General features: G+C 36.2%; 2 protein-coding genes and 1 long non-coding RNA gene across 5 annotated transcripts; 1 reads left to right on the top strand and 2 right to left on the bottom strand.

The window, feature by feature from the left end:
- Positions 1-551: 551 nt before the first annotated feature.
- LOC122281609 (6-phosphogluconate dehydrogenase, decarboxylating 3, chloroplastic-like) lies at positions 552-2,433 on the bottom strand. The gene has a single exon (XM_043093266.1). It carries the CDS (start codon positions 2,230-2,232, stop codon positions 745-747), a length of 1,488 nt encoding a protein of 495 aa, XP_042949200.1. The 5' UTR covers positions 2,233-2,433; the 3' UTR covers positions 552-744.
- Positions 2,434-5,723: 3,290 nt separating this feature from the next.
- Positions 5,724-13,565, bottom strand: LOC122281608 (ABC transporter C family member 10-like). Of its 3 annotated transcripts, none has more exons than XM_043093264.1 (12): positions 13,272-13,565; positions 10,779-12,864; positions 10,205-10,525; positions 10,038-10,124; positions 9,279-9,866; positions 9,033-9,197; positions 8,493-8,787; positions 7,490-7,704; positions 6,798-7,103; positions 6,555-6,618; positions 6,226-6,465; positions 5,724-6,121 (listed from the first exon to the last, which is right to left on the bottom strand). In XM_043093264.1, the coding sequence occupies exons 2-12, from the start codon at positions 12,831-12,833 to the stop codon at positions 5,994-5,996; spliced, it is 4,464 nt and encodes a 1,487-aa protein (XP_042949198.1). In that variant the 5' UTR covers positions 12,834-12,864; positions 13,272-13,565; the 3' UTR covers positions 5,724-5,993. The 3 variants fall into 3 exon arrangements, with proteins under 3 accessions (XP_042949198.1, XP_042949197.1, XP_042949199.1); XM_043093263.1 differs by having other exon boundaries at positions 13,293-13,564; XM_043093265.1 differs by lacking the exon at positions 13,272-13,565 and adding an exon at positions 13,065-13,161.
- A 2,465-nt stretch (positions 13,566-16,030) lies between these two features.
- Positions 16,031-17,349, top strand: LOC122282700. Its single transcript, XR_006230447.1, has 2 exons — positions 16,031-16,511; positions 17,060-17,349. It is a non-coding gene; the product is annotated as an uncharacterized LOC122282700 (long non-coding RNA).
- The last annotated feature ends 286 nt before the right edge of the window (positions 17,350-17,635 follow it).

Genomic DNA, 17,635 nt, shown 5'->3' with positions numbered 1-17,635 from the left:
TATCTTTGAGTAGACCATCTTAGGATTCTATTCTTTCTAAAAACACGTACCACCTAAAAGAAACACCCAACAGATATGAACTAAGTAGATTGCAAAACAGCATAACAAAGCTCCCATTGGCTTCCACTCTCATTACAGTAGCTTCAACGTCACCCATCAATTAATCAGCAGCTATTACTCTTGGAAGAACACCAAATTGACGTTTCAAACAGACGCATGGAATACATAATATACCAACTCCTGAAGCATTAAACCAAAAACCCCCTTCCTGATCCTCTCCCCGCGAAAGGGTGAAGAATATTGCCTCACAAGTCTAAGAGAAGATGTTTACCAAACTTCGTAGGGATTAGTTCATTATGATATCACACCAAAGATGAAAGGGCAGCAACTTTACACAGATATTAGTAAGTACCATCTTCATCTAATCTTAATTCTAGATATACGACCTTAGGAAAATTCTAATCTGATAAGAACTGAATCTACACAGAAGCAAAATTAGAAAAAAACTCGAACGTGCCTACTGCAAGGAAAGTGAATCATAAGAGAAAGAGTTTAGCTCAAAAACTCAGAAGGCATGCATTTTCTCATTAACAGCCCCCAAAAAAGCAAAGGTTAAACAATAATTGCTGCCAGCAAGCAGATAATCCAAAACAAGGCATACAATCCCAATTCAAATGGCACCCACATCAAAGTCAGGATCACCAGGATCCCAAACAAAGTAACCAACCAAATAGTGAAAAAAGCTCAGCTGAAAGCACCAACACCGGCATTACTATTCCGAGCAAGTTTCGTCCACTCGGTATGAAACGACCCTGGCCGATCAATCCGCTCATAGGTATGCGCCCCGAACAAGTCCCTCTGTGCTTGCACCAGGTTCGCCGGCAGTCGCGCCCGTCTATATGTATCGAAATAGGAAAGACTGGCACACATCCCAGGCGTGCTAATGCCGGCTGATATTGCCAGCCCCACCACCCTCCTCCATGCAGCCTGTCTCTGCACCATCTCCCTCGCAAAGTCGGGGTCCACAACCAGATTCGCCAAATTGGGGTTCCTCTGATAGGCCTTCTTGATCCTATCCAAGAACACAGCCCGTATAATACACCCACCTTTCCAAATCCTCGCCAATTCCCCCAAATTCAAATCCCACCCTCTCTCCACACTCTTCGCCCTCAAAAGGTTCATCCCCTGCGCGTAGCTACAGATCTTCGACGCGTACAATGCCTGTCTCACATCGTCGATCAACCTTTTCTTATCGATCCCACCAAGCTTCGCCCCCTTCTCCTCGTTCAACCCAGCCTCTCTCAGAACCTCCGCGGCGTTCTCTCTCTCCTCCTTCAACCCACTCAAATAACGGCAATCCAAAGATGCAGCAATCGTCGGAGCAGCGACGGACAGCTCCGCTGCTTGTTGGACAGTCCATTTCCCGGTCCCTTTCATTCCCGTCTTGTCCAAAATCTTATCCACCAAACCCCCATCTCCATACTCGTCCTTAACCCTGAATATATCGGCGGTAATCTCAATCAAGAAACTCTCTAATTCCCCTCTATTCCACTCCGCGAAGATCTCCGAGAGTTCCTGGTTCGATAACCCCCCAACGTTTTTCAACACGTCGTACGCCTCCGAAATGAGTTGCATGTCGCCGTACTCAATTCCGTTGTGGACCATTTTCACGAAGTTCCCAGACCCGCCTTCGCCGATGTAGGTGACGCACGGCCCGTCGTCTTTGACCTGAGCGGCGATCTTTTCGAGGATCTCTTGGATGTTGGAGTAGGCCTGATGCGATCCCCCGGGCATGAGAGAGGGCCCGTTACGGGCACCTTCTTCGCCCCCCGATACGCCCATCCCGAGATACAGGAGACCCTTTCCGGAGACCTCTTGGATTCTACGCTCGGTGTTCTCGTACCACTCGTTGCCGCCATCAATGATGGCGTCACCGGGATCCATGTGCGAGGAAAGGGCGGCGATGGTCTGGTCAACCGGCGAACCGGCTTTGACGAGGATGATGACCGATCTGGGGCGTTGGATAGAGAGGACGAAGTCTTTGGGGTTATACTGGCCAGTTAAGGGGAGTTGACCCTCTTGGCGAGCCCGATCGACTGTTTCGTCGACCTTGGAGGTGGTGCGGTTGTAGACGGAGATGGGGAAGCCCTTATCGGCTATGTTCAAAGCCAAGTTTTGGCCCATGACGGCGAGACCGGCGAGACCTATGCGGGAGAGAGCTGAGGCTTCCATGGTTGTTGTGGGAAGAGAGAATTCCGCCGAGAAGCGATTCGAAATGGTTGGGCAGTGCGTTGAGTGCGAGCGTTTGTTGTTGAGATAAATGGGAGTGACGGACTCTCCGAGTTGGCGAAGGGACGGTGACAGTGCCTACTGCCTATGCTCAATCACCAACCAGATGAGACGGTTCTGTGGTGCATCTCGATCTCTCCGCCTATTATTTTATTTTATTTTTGTTTGAATCATGCTACGTTCAGAAATCCTCTGCCGATCAGTCCAAATTTTTTTTTTTTTCACTTTTTTTTCATCATTTTTTAAAATTATTTAAACATTTTTTAAAAATAAAAAATTACATATTTATTTAAAAATATTATTTTAATTATCAAGTAAAAAAAAAAAATTTAAATTCGATAAACAATTTCTACCGAAATTGTCTGTAGTACTAGTGTTTTCCATTTTGTTTTAATGTCGTCGTTTTTGGTCATTTCCTCTCTCTCTCTCTGTCTCTGCTGTTCAAGAAACACTGATTCATTTTATAATAGAGTAATATGATAATAAGATAAATGTGTTTTTATCCTTCATTATGCGTTCTTGTTGGTTGCGTATTTATTTTTTTTTTACTTACTGATTAATATATTAATTAGCTATTAATACATTGATATTTTTTAAAACAGATATTTAAAGATGTTAAAAAAATATAAATAAAAAAAAGAAAAATATAAAGAGTAAATTTTACCTAAAAGGCTCGACCAGAGTCATTGTTGGGCAGCATACTTTTAATAATCTAATAATTAATACATACTATAACATGTATAAAAAGATTATATAAAATAAATTTATAAACTGATATATTTTTATAAATCTATTAGATTTACTTTAATAAAAATAGCTTTACAATCCAATATACCATATCAAATCACATCAGTTTATGAATTTACTTTTATATAATTCTTTTGTCACGAAAGTTTTTTCCAAATTAATAGTGTCAGGTAAAATATTATTATGTGCAAACATGTTCAGTTTCTTTAAAAAATTATACTCATCATTTCATATATCATACACCACACATAATTTTTTATCTTTTATTGTTGCAAGTTTATAAAATAGGGATTATGACTATAAGAACTCGATTAATTTAGTATGAATAAAATTAAATAAAATAAAAATAAATAAATAAATATGTGGTGTGTGGAATGATGAATAACACAACTCAAAATATGCACTTTAAAACTATACATATTATTTTTATAAAATTTTAATCCATGGGAGAAATTTTATATGACATGGTTCACATTTCACATTGTGTTAATATCTCTTTATTATAAATCATTTTGTTTTATCTAATAATTATTTAACATCTCCTTGTCTTTTTTTTTTAATTTTAATTTTTTTAGTTTTACTACGTAGAAGTAAAGTCGCACGCTAATTTGCGTATAAATACTGATTCATTTATATTTAAAATTTAAATTAACACTATTTTTAATAAAATTTACTTTTTGACCAATCGTATTAAATTGATGCACATATTAATACATAGTTATGCTTACAACTAGAATTTTTTTTTTAAATAACATCTCAGTTCTTGTTTTTGAATATGAGTATTTGCGAGAAATTACTTAGCAACAACCTATGCATTTGTGAGATTAATAAGGACTTCCGTCCTAAACACTTGACGCCATTAAAAAAATATGAGTATTGTGGTTCATCAAGTGATCGAGTGTTTAAATTATTAACAAATAGTTTTCAAAATTTTAATAATTTAATATCATATCATGGATGTAAAAAAATGATAAATAGTAATGCTTCCTCAATAAATAGTAACGTATCGTCGTATAGAACTGGCACAGTATGACATTATCAGGTCCATATATAATTAATCCAAAATTTTGACTTATCCCTAAAAAGAAAATACTTTTAGGTGGAGTAGAAGTCTTCATGATACTCAAAACTCAAAAGCCCAATTCTCAGCATTACGTTTAAAACGTTCTTTTTTTATTACACAAATAATAAAAATTAAAAATTAAATAAAATATTATTAGAATATAATTTTTTTAATATAATTTTTATTTTAAAATTTAAAAAAATTAAATTATTTATTATATTTTATTTTAGAGATCGAAAAAATTATAATAATTAGATGAGATTTATTTTCACAAACGAGGATGCAATTTTAGCTTGAAATTGAAACATTTAGGCCTTGTTTGGATTTAGAAAGTATCTCAATTTATATTATCCCATTTGATCTCATCTTGTATAATTATTATAATTTTTTTAAATTTCTAAATAAAATACAATAAATAATTCAATTTTTTTAATTCTAAAATAAAAAGATTATTAAAAAAATAATATTTTAACAATATTTTATTTTACTTTCATCTAATTTCATTTCAACTCATTGAATCATTATCCAAACCTCCTCTTAAGGCATTAAGAAATTGAACTTATGCCCCGTTTGGATAATAAGATGATCTCATCTCATATAAACACTATTCAATACAAATACTTTTTAATTTCAAATTTTATCTTTTTCATCTAATTATTATCTAATCATTACAACTTTTCTAAATTACCAAACAAAACACATAAAATAATTCAACATTTTCAAATTTCAAAATAAAAATTATATTAAAAAATTAAATTATAACAATAGTTTAACTTTATAATATTTTTATTCAACTTTTTATCTCCTTTCTCAAAACCTCATAAAACATTTTAACTCGAATAATTTTATTATTATTTATAAACTATTTTATTACTATTAATAAATTTCTCATTCCATATCAATATTTAAACAAGCATTAGTATGAAGAGTAAGTGCATGTTTGGGGTTATGGTAGAAAATATTACTTTTAATTTAAACCTTATAGTTTAGAGCTTAAGGTAATAAGATATACCATTAAAAAACTATTTATTGTTTAGGATCCGTATATATAAAACACCTTCAAACATATAAAACACTTTTTGACATAGAAATGACATAAAATGGCCTATACTTGCTAAATATAGAATATTATGATAAAATAATAACAAAAATAGTATAATAAATTTTTCAATAATTATAATGAAAAATAAAATATCTTCAACGATATATAAGTGATAAAAGAAGAATGAAAAATATTGATGAGCAAAGTTGTCATTGTATTAAAATAATGAGGGTCATTTTGTAATATACATAGTACGGTAAAATAGGGACTACTTTTTCTTAAGTACTTCTAATAAAAAGCATCACTTTGATATTTTTGTTAAAAGGTAATTTTCTGTTTTTTTATTTAGAAGTATTTTGATGTAAAATTATCAAACAAATAAATTTTGTCATTTAAGCACTTTAGACCGTTGTACAGCACTTTTTAGACCTCCAACCGTAATTCCAAACAGGCCCTAACTCAATATTAATTCTCATCTCATAACTTATCATAATATCACTTATCATGAAAACTAATATTTCTATAATTAAGTTTAATAAAATGATATTTTATAATAAAGATGAGTAACATGCACGTTCTTCATACTCAAAATACCAAATTATTTTTCATATAATTGGATTTAAGAGTAATGATTTATACAAAACTCAAATAGACAATCTTTGCATAAATTCCATTAAAAAACAAATCCACTTTTTTATGAAAAATTGCGCAATTATTGACTATTTGAAATTTTTACCCAACATTACCGATATAAAACTGACGCAACCTTAGTACAGAGTATGTGAACTCAACGCACAGCAATACCTCAAAGGACCTGTTGCCCAACTGGCTATAAGACATAGTAATTAGCTTTCACGACAGATCTTCTGAGAACATGCTGGCATTTGCAGAATGAGACCAGTATTCCTTGACAAGCTGCCCAAACAGCGAGTCCTCCTTGTTCATCAGCTTCAGCGGATCATCATATTCTACCATTTTACCTGCTTAATCATGTCAAAGAAAAATGTTATCCATCGTCCTTTTAATCATTATCTCATCGATCATTTGAAGCCGAACAAAGATGTAACATGAATACAAGACTCACCATCTCTGATAGCCAGCACCATATTGCAGTCCATCACAGTGGGGATTCGATGAGCAACGGTTATTACAGTGCAGTGAGCGAATTCTTTTCGAATGGTTTTCTGGAGGATGGAATCGGTTGCAGTGTCGATTGATGCAGTGGCTTCGTCGAGTACTAGGATCCGGCTTTTCTTCAGCAATGCGCGTCCCAAACAAAACAGTTGTCTCTGTCCCATGCTCCAGTTCGATCCATCTTGTATTACTGCATGCAGACAAATCCAGCTCCATCGTTAGTTTTTTAAAAGCACTCCCCTACAGACACTGGCGAACAATCATCATCTTCGATCTTACCAAAGGAATCCAAGCCCTCTTCTTTTTCTCGAATGGCCTCTCGAAGTTGACATTTTTCTAGAACCTTTTGCACATTCAGAATAGAAAATCCATTATGATATTGTTCATCTTATGAAACAATAGTTAATCCAAAAGCTAATGGATAATATATCTCATTTAAGAGATATGAAATTTATAAATTATGTCTATAACCATATAATTTATGCAACTGTAAACAACGAAACAAACTGAAAGAAATTTTACCTCCCATATTTCCTGATCAGTGTGGGCTGACAAGGGGTCTAGATTGTATCTGACGGACCCAGCAAAGAGTGTTGGATCTTGGGGTATAATTCCCAAACGAGATCTTAGATCATGAAGCCCAATTGTAGATATGTCAATCTCATCAATGATGATCCTTCCCTCTGTAGGCTCCACCAGACGAAACAATGCACTGATCAGAGTTGTCTTTCCGCTGCCGGTCCGGCCAACAATTCCGATTTTGTGCCCTCCTTCAAATATACAACTTATCCCCCGAAGAACTAGCGGAGCATTGGGCCGATAGCTAACCTGATTATTGAAAAATACATTCTCCATAATTCTCTTAAAATTTGTGAATGATAAGAAAAGATAATATATAAAGAGAAATATTTTAGCCATTGTACAAAAGTAATCTCATAAATTAATGCGGCTGGATATGGTTTATCAGATTATAAAATTATTTTTATTGTAAAGTAAATCTAACAGATCACACGAAGCCACGTCAATTCATGGACAAACTTTTGTGTAATCCATTTATAACTATAGCACTTCTCGTATATAAACAGGGTCATTTTCAGACAGTTTAGACATTGCATTTGCATTAGTAATTAATGCAATATCTATCTCTATTTATATTGAATCATCCAATTGGAAAGACTTAAATCCGCAGCAGTAAATGTTTTTGTCATGTTTACCTTCAAATCACGTATCTCCAGTTTCCCAATGAGAGGCCAATTATGCATAGGTCGACGACCTTCCATCACTTCTGCAGCTTCACTAGGAATATGCATGTACTGTTCTAACCTTTCTACAGAAACAATTAAGTTTTCGAGCAAACACCAGCTTTGGACAGAAGCAATAACGTGTACATTTAAAGAAAGACCATATGACAGTGCCATTCCAATGAATCCTGACATAAAAAATGTGAAACAGATTTGACGCTAATAAGTTGCCACGCATGGAAATACAAATCAGGGAGCTAATTTAGATGAGATGGTGCATGTTCAAGAAAGACCAGTAAGCAGATAAGATTCAATCACTGCAAGTTTGAGATCTCGGAAATGAGGGAGGCAGTTCAACCAAGAAATGGTTTGAAATAACATGGAGAATAATAACTTGCACAAGAAGTGGTGAAGGCAGGACTAAGGTGTTTATAGGGTAAGCAAGCAAGTTTTCTTCGAAATAAAGTTGCTCTTTTGACGCTTCCTAGGATTAATTGGCGGCCTTGGGTTTGTGATGTTGGTCTCTGCCGAATTTAAATGTAAAAGCACTTTTGGGAAATACACTTTTGCCGAATTTTTTCACGGACGTTTTCCAGCTTCCTTGTTTGATTAGAGATTTATATAGATTGGATAAAATGGGTATGACTTGTGTTAGATATCAGTTCTAAAGAGTTGTTTTGCTTTAATAGGCGAGAGATTTGTACAGGTTAGTCTTATGGGTTCGGCTTATATGTTTTTGATTGTTGAGTGGGTTTGGGTCCTATTGTTACGGTTTCTCCGCCATAAGTGCAGATTTTAATAAATGTGGAAAGGGGTCATTCTTGGACATGTATGTGACCCTGACTTAAAAAAAAAAAAAATAGATGTTCTCTCTTAAGCTTATACAATATACATGACTTAAAAATGAGAGAGAGAGAGAAAGAACAAGCAATAGAATGAATGAAACTAAGGATGGTTGAAGATAAATACTCCTAACCAGATGCAGAAGCTCCAAAATGAAGCAAACTTATGGCAAGTGCCAAGGATGAGAGAACAACTGCGCATATGATTTCCAGCCTTTGGATCAACCACTCGTTGGCTGAGAAACCATGAAAGTTGGCACTTGCATTTGTGTCTATAAGATCCAGATTCTTTGAAAAGAATCGTTCTTGCTCCCCAAAAGCTCTGATTGTCATGGCTCCGGCAATTGATTCGGCAAGGTGGCTTGCAAGCAAAGACTTGGTTGTGCCATCTGTTCGCATCAACTCTTTTGCAGAAACAAGGTAGTATCTCTGTTTGTTCAGACAAAAACAAGGGCCAATCTTTGTTGAGAAGTCTGGAAAAATAAAAGAAAAAGACACCTCCAAATGTTGCAGGGCGTAGCATCAGCACTAACATCACATGATGACAGATGGTGAGTACAAACTTTGTACGTTTATGAGTTTTAGTTAGTTCAACAGGATATTTATCAGAGGCAGAAAATCAAAACAAATTTCATTTAGGAATCAAACAATATGATTAATGTTGGTTGCAGTACCTGTAATAGAATAGTCAGATAAACCATGGGTATTATGACAAACAAGACTGGCCAGGTTACAATGGCAAGTATTACATAGGTGGAGTATGCAGTCATAGTTGCAACAAGGGCAATGCTTAATTTGTAAGCCACATCAATGTCGACCACACTCATATCAGAAGATACCTACAAAATTGAATACTGATGTAAGTTCCTTGCAAGTTTCTCTAAAGCACAACATGGATGTATTACTTTTGAAACTCTTACCCTGCTGAGTATCCTTCCCAGAGGCGTGGAGTCATAGAAAGTCATTGGTGCCCGGAAAAGAGAGCTCAGAAGTGTAGAAAAAATAGATAGTGATGCCCCAAAACCTAAACCTACGACGGAAAGGGCTCTGAGAAGTAAAAACAAAACCAGGATAGCTCCAATCCCCGAGTAAACTGCAATCAATTTCACTGTGCTTACATTAGAATCTTGGATGTCAGAGGCCAACCAATAGTTTTGTATCAACTGCCCAACAATGAATATGAAATGGCATATAGTTGCCAATAAGAAGTAGAGAAAGCCCTTGCTGTGCCTCAGATACTGTAGGTAAGGCTTTAGACCCGTGTTTCCGGATTCTCTTTCTTCTTGCTTAATCAATTGATCTCCTAGAGATGATGCTAACTTTTCCTCGTACTTGTTCTGAATTTCATCACCTTTAGAGGTTTTAGACTGTTGTGAAGTAGCAGACTTGGCCTGCCTCTGGGAACCTACAGTCTCATTGTGTGCATTGACAAAGTTTTCAAATTCTTGACTTGAAGCTAGCAACTGATCATATGTGGAAACTCTTGGAACAACTCCTCCAGATATAAACTGCAAACAGAAGTAAATGTAAACTGCTTGCACAAAGATTTGTATTGAGGATCAGGATCATGGCCAAGAACAGTAAGCAGAGAAAGTAGCCTCAACAGGAAAAAAAAATAACGGAACAAGCCAATGCAAAAAAGGAAAAAGAAAACAGCAGTAGTTCACTGATCTACAGACCAGAATTGAATTAAATGCAGGAAGGAAGTCGACTTGGTGGGTCACCAGCAGGACTGTCTTCCCTGACAGAGCTTCCATGACATATTCCTAATGACAAACCATGTTAGCCTTCTCTTAGAAAAAATACTAGGAATTGCATAAATTGCAAGGAAATTAAATGTCATTACCTTAAACAGACTGGTTGCGGTATGTGCATCAACAGCACTGAACGGATCGTCCAAGAGATAAACATCTGCTTCCTGATAGAGCGCACGGGCCAGTTGAACCCGCTGCTTTTGACCACCACTTAGTGTAACTCCTCTTTCTCCTATTTCCGTGAGATCCCCAGCTGGAAGCATCTCAAGGTCCTTTACAAGGGAGCACTGTCTAAGTACTTCTTGGTATCTATGTGGATCCATGGGGGACCCAAAAAGAATATTTTCTCTAATAGATCCTGTTTGGATCCAGGCTGTTTGAGAAACATATGCTATCTTTCCATAAACAGAAACCTGGAAATTTAGAACAAAAGATTTAGCATGGTTTTTGTTTTCTAAGATATCTACTGTGTAGTTGATGCATATAAATCAGCGGATGAAAACTGCATGTTCTAGAAAATGCGGTAGGGAAAACCAGAGAAGGGGAGAAACATGAAGTATTAAGTTCTTCAAAAGATTTCTTGCTAAAACTTTTGAATCTACTATGTACCGATTTGAAGTTTAGTTACAAACAGTGCCCGAGGATTGGATTGAAATCATTACTTACTGTGCCCCTGATGTTTGGAACTTCTCCTAAAATTGCAGCTAAAAGAGTTGATTTACCAGAGCCAACCTCTCCACAAATAGCTACCTTTTCTCCTGGTTTAGCCACCAAATCTATGTTTCTCAGCGTGGCCTTTGCTGAATTAGTCTCCCATGATATTTCACTGGCCTTGATTAAAATGGACTGCTCAACATCTTTGTCTTTACGCTTTTGCCATTCATTCCTGTTCTGCAACTCTGGTGCCTCAAGGAATTTCACAATCCGTGTCCAAGAGACCTTTGCTTCAATGAACACTCCAGCAACATCAGGGATCATCCTGACAGGCTCCTGAACAATGCGCAGACTTGCTAGGAATGTGAACACATTGCTAGCAGATAATGGAACTTCAAAGAAGTAACATGCCCAGAATGTGGCAACCGATACTAAAATGGGGGATGACCAAAACAAAATCAGATAGTACCCTTTCTGTAATAGAACTGCGAATATCCACTCTAATTCTTCTTTCCTTAGCCCTTGTATGACATTGTTAAAATGTTTCTCCCAGGCATACAACTTCAAGACCTTCATATTTGCAAGAGCCTCTGTAATGGACTTCAATCTCTTATCTTGTGCCACCATGAGCTTTGTCTGATATTTATGCTGCAATTTGGCTACTGGGGAAGTTGCAAGCACAGTCAAAATGACTACAACTAGAGCTGCAACAGTTGCCAGCCCAACAGAATAATACACAATAACTAATGCAAGACACAGTTGGAGGCTTGTTGACCATATTTGATGAAACCAGTAAGGGAATTCCCCTATTCTATAGGCATCTACTGTGACATAGTTCATTATCTCACCAGGAGAATGAGCCACCTTAGCAGCATTTGAGAGCCTTAGTTGCTTCTGATATATAGCTGCAGATAGGAAAGATCTTACTTGAAGCCCAATCACCCTAGTTTGAAAGAACCACTGCCTTTCTGATAATGACTCCAAACATTTAGCTATGAAGAGCACTCCGGCCAGAATATAACCCTCGTATTTAAAGTCTGATTTTCCTTCAGCAACGTCAATGAAGGCTTTGAGGAACAGAGGACCACTGGAAACCGTAAGGACCTTGATTAATGCATATAACCCAGAGATTAAAATAGCTTTTCTCTGGCAGAAAAAAATTTCTGATAGCATGGAACGAGAATGATTTTTTCCTTCATGTTTTTGCTTGCTCAGTTGTTCTTCCAACATTAAGTGTAGTGTTTCTGCACGATCTTCCGGCCGTAACTTTGGAATGTCAATCTCCTTAAGGATTTTTTCTTTGCCCTGCTTCATTAAGGGATTCAACCACGAAAATGACAATTTAACAAGAAATCTAGCTTTGGCAAAAGGAGTGACATTATCATTTGAAGAATTTTCAGTCGTGGCAATGGCTTCTTCACCTCGCAAAGGTTTGTACAACGCATCGTGACAGATGTCTGGATCAGTTTCCACATACTTGGATTCCTGAAATAAGCACAAGAGCAAAAGGGTTGCTCCAGGAAATGATAGAATATCCAAAACCACCTTAATAGATGTCGTTTTGTCCACAATAGCGATCCAAAGAGATGTAAAACAGAGAAATCCTGCAAACAAGACGGTGGCAATAGAACAACGCTTCACTGTTGTGATATGTGGAAGGCGTGGCTTCTCAGTAATCACAATACAATCAATCAGCATCCATGTGAATCCTTTGAATAGCAGTTCTAGCCATCCATGCAAAGGTAAAATGGCTTTATTTGCATTCAGCTTCTCAACAATTGTCCAGATCCCCAAGCCCAGGTAAGCCAAACCCAGACCACCATTGTAAATGGCTGAGCATATCAGTATTGGAGAAAAGTGTTCAGAATTTGAGGGTGCTATTTTTTTCCTTGAGAATGATCTAGAAATGATGACATACAAGAAGCTGAGCAGGAGAAGGAGATCAACAGAAACGACCAAAAACTGGTTGATGCATGTATAGGGCAGGAACATGGATAGAATATCGTAATTGCATGTATTATTGTCTTCCTCCGAACAATTCCCGCAGAATGCAATCCAGAGATCCATCACCACTCCTTATCTCTGTGCCTTGGAAGAGCTGCAGTCAGATACTAAATTATAAATGGGAAAAAAAGGTTCAACAAAAAACGAAAAACAGCAACACCACTAAAAGATGTTTAAGTTCCCTTTCCCAGTCTCTTTTAATGAAGCTTTGAAAATAAGCCAGAAGTTTAGACTACTATAATTAATTGATATATGCTCATGAAAGAAGTTCAACTAAACAAAACTATTCCATACAATCTTAAGACAGCCCTTCCATTGCTACAAAAGCTGTTCAAGCTTTTACGCATCAGAGAGAGGGAATACAAATTTTCAGATGCAGGCAGATTGAAGGTTTTTATCAGCAAACATAAGCCTAGAAGTGCGAAAAGATCTGTCAGAAAATGTTGGAGCTACTACATACAGTCAAAACAAGAACCTACGATAGTCTATAGATACACTAACCAGCCAAGACAAGAACCTCACACTCTTTAAGGAAGATCCTCCATGTTCAAACTCCAGGCTGAACAGCCATGAAGATAAGTTGAAAGCTTTACAAATACAAGAAAGGCAACTCCATGTTCACCCGTTAATCTCCAGTACATTCCGGAGCAGAGAAATAGAGAAGCCAAAACCGAGTAAGTTGGCTTAACTTGTACGTCTTTTTATGGAATTGCATTGATCAGACAATATTTCTAAGAATATTAAGCTAACTTTCCTTTATCAAATCATTGTCCATGGTCCTTAATTCTACTTCTAGCTAACAGTCTATGCCTCATTCACTCTTAAAAGCCCATCTTTTAATTACTTTATTACAACTTTTTATTTATTGTAATTATGTTATTACAACTTAAATCCACTCTAACTCAGGTCTCCAGTGGATCAGTGCCGAGACATGCTCAAGCAAGCTGTCCTCCCATGCATCCCAAAACAAAATTTAATATTGGCATACTGTATCGATCAAGTTTACTATCCCTCATCACGTGAGATGTAACTTGCGAAACCCTCAAACAATAGACTATTTCTTTTTTTTAATCAAACTGAGGCTTTGACAAATCTTATATGTACACACCAATTAACCTTCTACTGCTCAGAAGCTGCTTTTAAATTGATCATTATCATGCCAACTCTACAACTTTGTTGAGGTATACTTGTATATAGTTGCTGATCTGCGTGATGCAGACGCATGGTTTCTTTATATGATTAGGTGACAGTATGATGAGCTATTATAGTATGATAAAACTTTCGTATAAGAGAGGATTCGTGTTAGGTAAACTTTAAAAAAATGAGTAGATTAATATACTTGAATTAACTCATATTTTTAATAATAAATTCTACTATTTTTAAAAAAGAGCGCAAAACTTAAGCACCATAAGACTAAATTTATAGCATTATTCTAACTAATTAATGTCTAAGACCTTAGTAGAGTTTAGTCTTTTCTCCTACTGATCTCCTTATGTTTTTACTAGAAATCTCACGAACTTTGAGTTCGGTAATCTTGGCCTTTTCTCAATTTTAAAATCTAGTTCAAGTGGTGAGACTTTCTCTCATATTTATAAACTGACTACCAATATTTTCTACAACCGATTGGGATAACTTTAACAATCTTTTCTTTACATATTAGGCCCTGGGTTGAAGGCAAGAACAACCCAATTTTTCCACAAATTATTGATAAATCTAGACTCTAATATTAGTGTTGGGTGATTTTTGATCTCTTTTAATTTCAAAAATTAACTCAAGATTTGAGATTTTCTCTCGTACTTATAAACTGACCACTAATCTCTGTCACAACCGATGTAAGACAATTCCTACACTTTAATTAAGTAGAACAGTGTGACAACTCTACAGTGCAGGAGTAATTTTGGGTTTTAAAAGGAAATAAAAAATAGAGATATTTCTGAGTTTTTAACAGATATTTTCCTTTTCCCTTTCTTCTTTTTAGTCTTTTGTCTTGTTTAATTAATGCTTCCTAATTCCTAGGGACAAAGGGAGCAGATGAATTAACATCTGAAATTGAGGTCTTGGATTGTTTCAACCAAAGGGTACGAATATTCAACAGCATAGGCGATCTAACAAATAAAATCAAATGAAACTTCAGATATTGTCTGTCGCAGTCGAGTGCCCCCAAACGATTAATCTTTAGTATCAAGGCATTAAAGTTTAAACAAAAAAGAAATGCGACAAAGAGTCATCAACGACAAAAGTTTATCCCAAACAACGCCAACGGTGATGAGCTGACGATACAAGCAAGTGGGCATGCACAATCAATTCTGCAGATTGAAAACCATATATGCATGACTAGGCCGTTTGCGAACGACGACATTATCCTTTCTCTTCCTTTTACAAGTTCTTTTGGCATTTAGTTAAGATTTTTGTTGTTGATCATCTCCGCGTAACATATTTATTTTTATTTTTTAAAAATTTTTATTTTATTTTATTCTTTTTAAATTAATTAAATTTTTCTACGTATTACCTATATATTACATATTTAATAAGATATTAAAAATTAAAAAATTATATATAATAGGATGATAATAAGATTTTTCTTGTAATTAATGCCATTCTGTCTCTTTATAGCTAAATGAATTATATGATCTGCAATATGGGTAGAGTTGAATCGCCAAAGCACCCTGAAACAGCGAAGCCCTCTCAAGTTTTGTCAGTAGCTAGCTGAGTAGCTGGTGCATGTGGGGACTTACAAAGAACATGCTAGCTCCCTCCAATCATTACCTTTTACATATTCTCAGCTCTGCTTTTTTTAACCTTTTGACTGATCTCGAAGGTGCCGGAGAAACTGCTGTTTTTGTCCACTTGTCCGCTCAACTGCTTTTGATTTGCTCCCAACCTCAATGCAAAAAAAGTATTATTTATCGAAAAACCTCTCTCCCTTGCAGAAAAAAAGTATTATTTATTGAACTTTGCAATCCAACCCCATATCTTATAAATAGTTTGGCCTAATTTTCTGTTCCTCCGAAAAGAAATTCCTAAATCGGTCATTATATCGCAAAGATCCATCAAAGAAGCATTACCAATTACGACCGATACAATCCTCTAATTCTTATTCTTTCTTAGAGCCAGTAGTTGCTGTGGCTTCTAGTCATTATCTCATTATTTACATGAACGGTCTCGAAGTATGAAGATTTTTCCTTACAAAAAAAAAAATCTCGATAGCCAAGTTAGATAAGAACCCCCCCCCCCCCCCCCCCCCCCCCCCCCCAAACAGCACAGGAACTTGGTGGGCCTCTGACCGCCATGCTTTTGTTTTTACCTTTGCATGAAGATTGGACTGTTTTCCGACCAACTGAATTGTCTGATAGATCATGTTGGTGAAGTAATGGTTGGCGCGATGTCATCTTGCTTTGTGTGAAGTGCGTGTCGGCTATAAAATTTTAAAATATTAAAAGAGTAATGCGTGTTGAACCATCATGAGCTGCAAAAATCCCTAGATTTGGCCGGGTTCGACAGCTGCATGCAGGACTCCAACAGTTCCTAGATTCCTGAAGAATTGGGTAGAACCCAAGGAGATTTGGTTGTGTAGTTTTACATCTTTCAATCTCTTTTAATTTTCTAAAAGGACTAAGATCATGCATTTGATTTAAAAACTGAAAGAAGAAATTAAAAGTCTGCATGCTACCTAAAGAGGCAGTCCGACCATCTTATTGGAATGACTTCAAAGAGGCCACATCCACCTTGCAGCAAGATCAGGTCTGTTTTTCTTTTTTCTTTTTTCTTTTTTTAAAAGTAGATATGATTGAGGTTTTTTATTAATTCTCCAGTAAAGAACGACTAATGTGTTGGCTTTTAATAGAATGTTTAAATAAAGGATATTATTGATATCAAGATTATAAAGTCATATAAATATATATATATATATATATATTCAATATGGTTTGAGGAATTGATTGCAGGATGGTTTGACTGGGAGGTGGGGTTGGTGGCCCTTCTATAATAGTGTGATAGGCAAATCCTGGTTTTGGCTTAGTTTTGAAATGCATGCATGGGTGGTGGCATCATGAGTAGTGGGTAGGGAAAAGTGAAGTGTACGCGAGTGGAAAGAGCAGGAAGATGCCATGGGAAAAAGAGAGTAAAAAGACAAACATGGTTGTTTGAGCTAAATTGTAGATGGTGAATCTGACAGGAGTGATATCTCAGCCTTTTTCAGGAAATTGAGAACAAGATGCACCCTTGTAGATCGAGTTGTTAAGTCGAGTGAGCTTCATAGCTAGGAATCTTCCTAATAAATATTCTTGCAGGCATTTCTCTGCATGAAGGACGAGAGCAGTACAAATACAAAGTATTCCTTGACTCCACGAAGCTGCCCGAATAGAGACAGACAGACAGACACCTCCTTTTTCATTACCTTTGATGGCTAGATCTTCATAGTACTCCTGCTTTTTTTTTTGTCCTGTCAATGTAAAAATATAAAACCATCACGTACAGCTTGTGTCGTATATGATGTGTAATGGGTAATTTTTCTTTGAAACAAAGCTTTGGGAAGTATCGTCGTATCGATCACTGTTGAATGATAGAATCTGCTGCATAATTGCATTGTTTCAGTTGGGGAAAGTGGCTTCATCAAGATCCAGTACCTGACTTTTCTTCAGCAGTAGTACTGCATTATATCTGTAATTGGGACGTTTGGATGCTAGTGATCATGTTTTTGGATTTCCGAAAATTCTAAAATTCCCTTGTCAAGGATGCATGTAGTTGAAAAGAAATTCAGACGCCTACATAATTACATAATTAATAAATAAATAAATGGGATAGAGTGAAGTTTATAATTTTTTTATTTCTACATGTAGAGATGAAAAGTTAATATTTTATGCATA

The sequence above is a fragment of the Carya illinoinensis genome, chromosome 11 (assembly GCF_018687715.1).
Source record: "Carya illinoinensis cultivar Pawnee chromosome 11, C.illinoinensisPawnee_v1, whole genome shotgun sequence".
In the NCBI taxonomy this organism is placed as follows: domain Eukaryota; kingdom Viridiplantae; phylum Streptophyta; class Magnoliopsida; order Fagales; family Juglandaceae; genus Carya; species Carya illinoinensis.
Note: the sequence above shows the minus strand (reverse complement) of the source record. Positions and strands in the feature narration are given on the sequence as shown.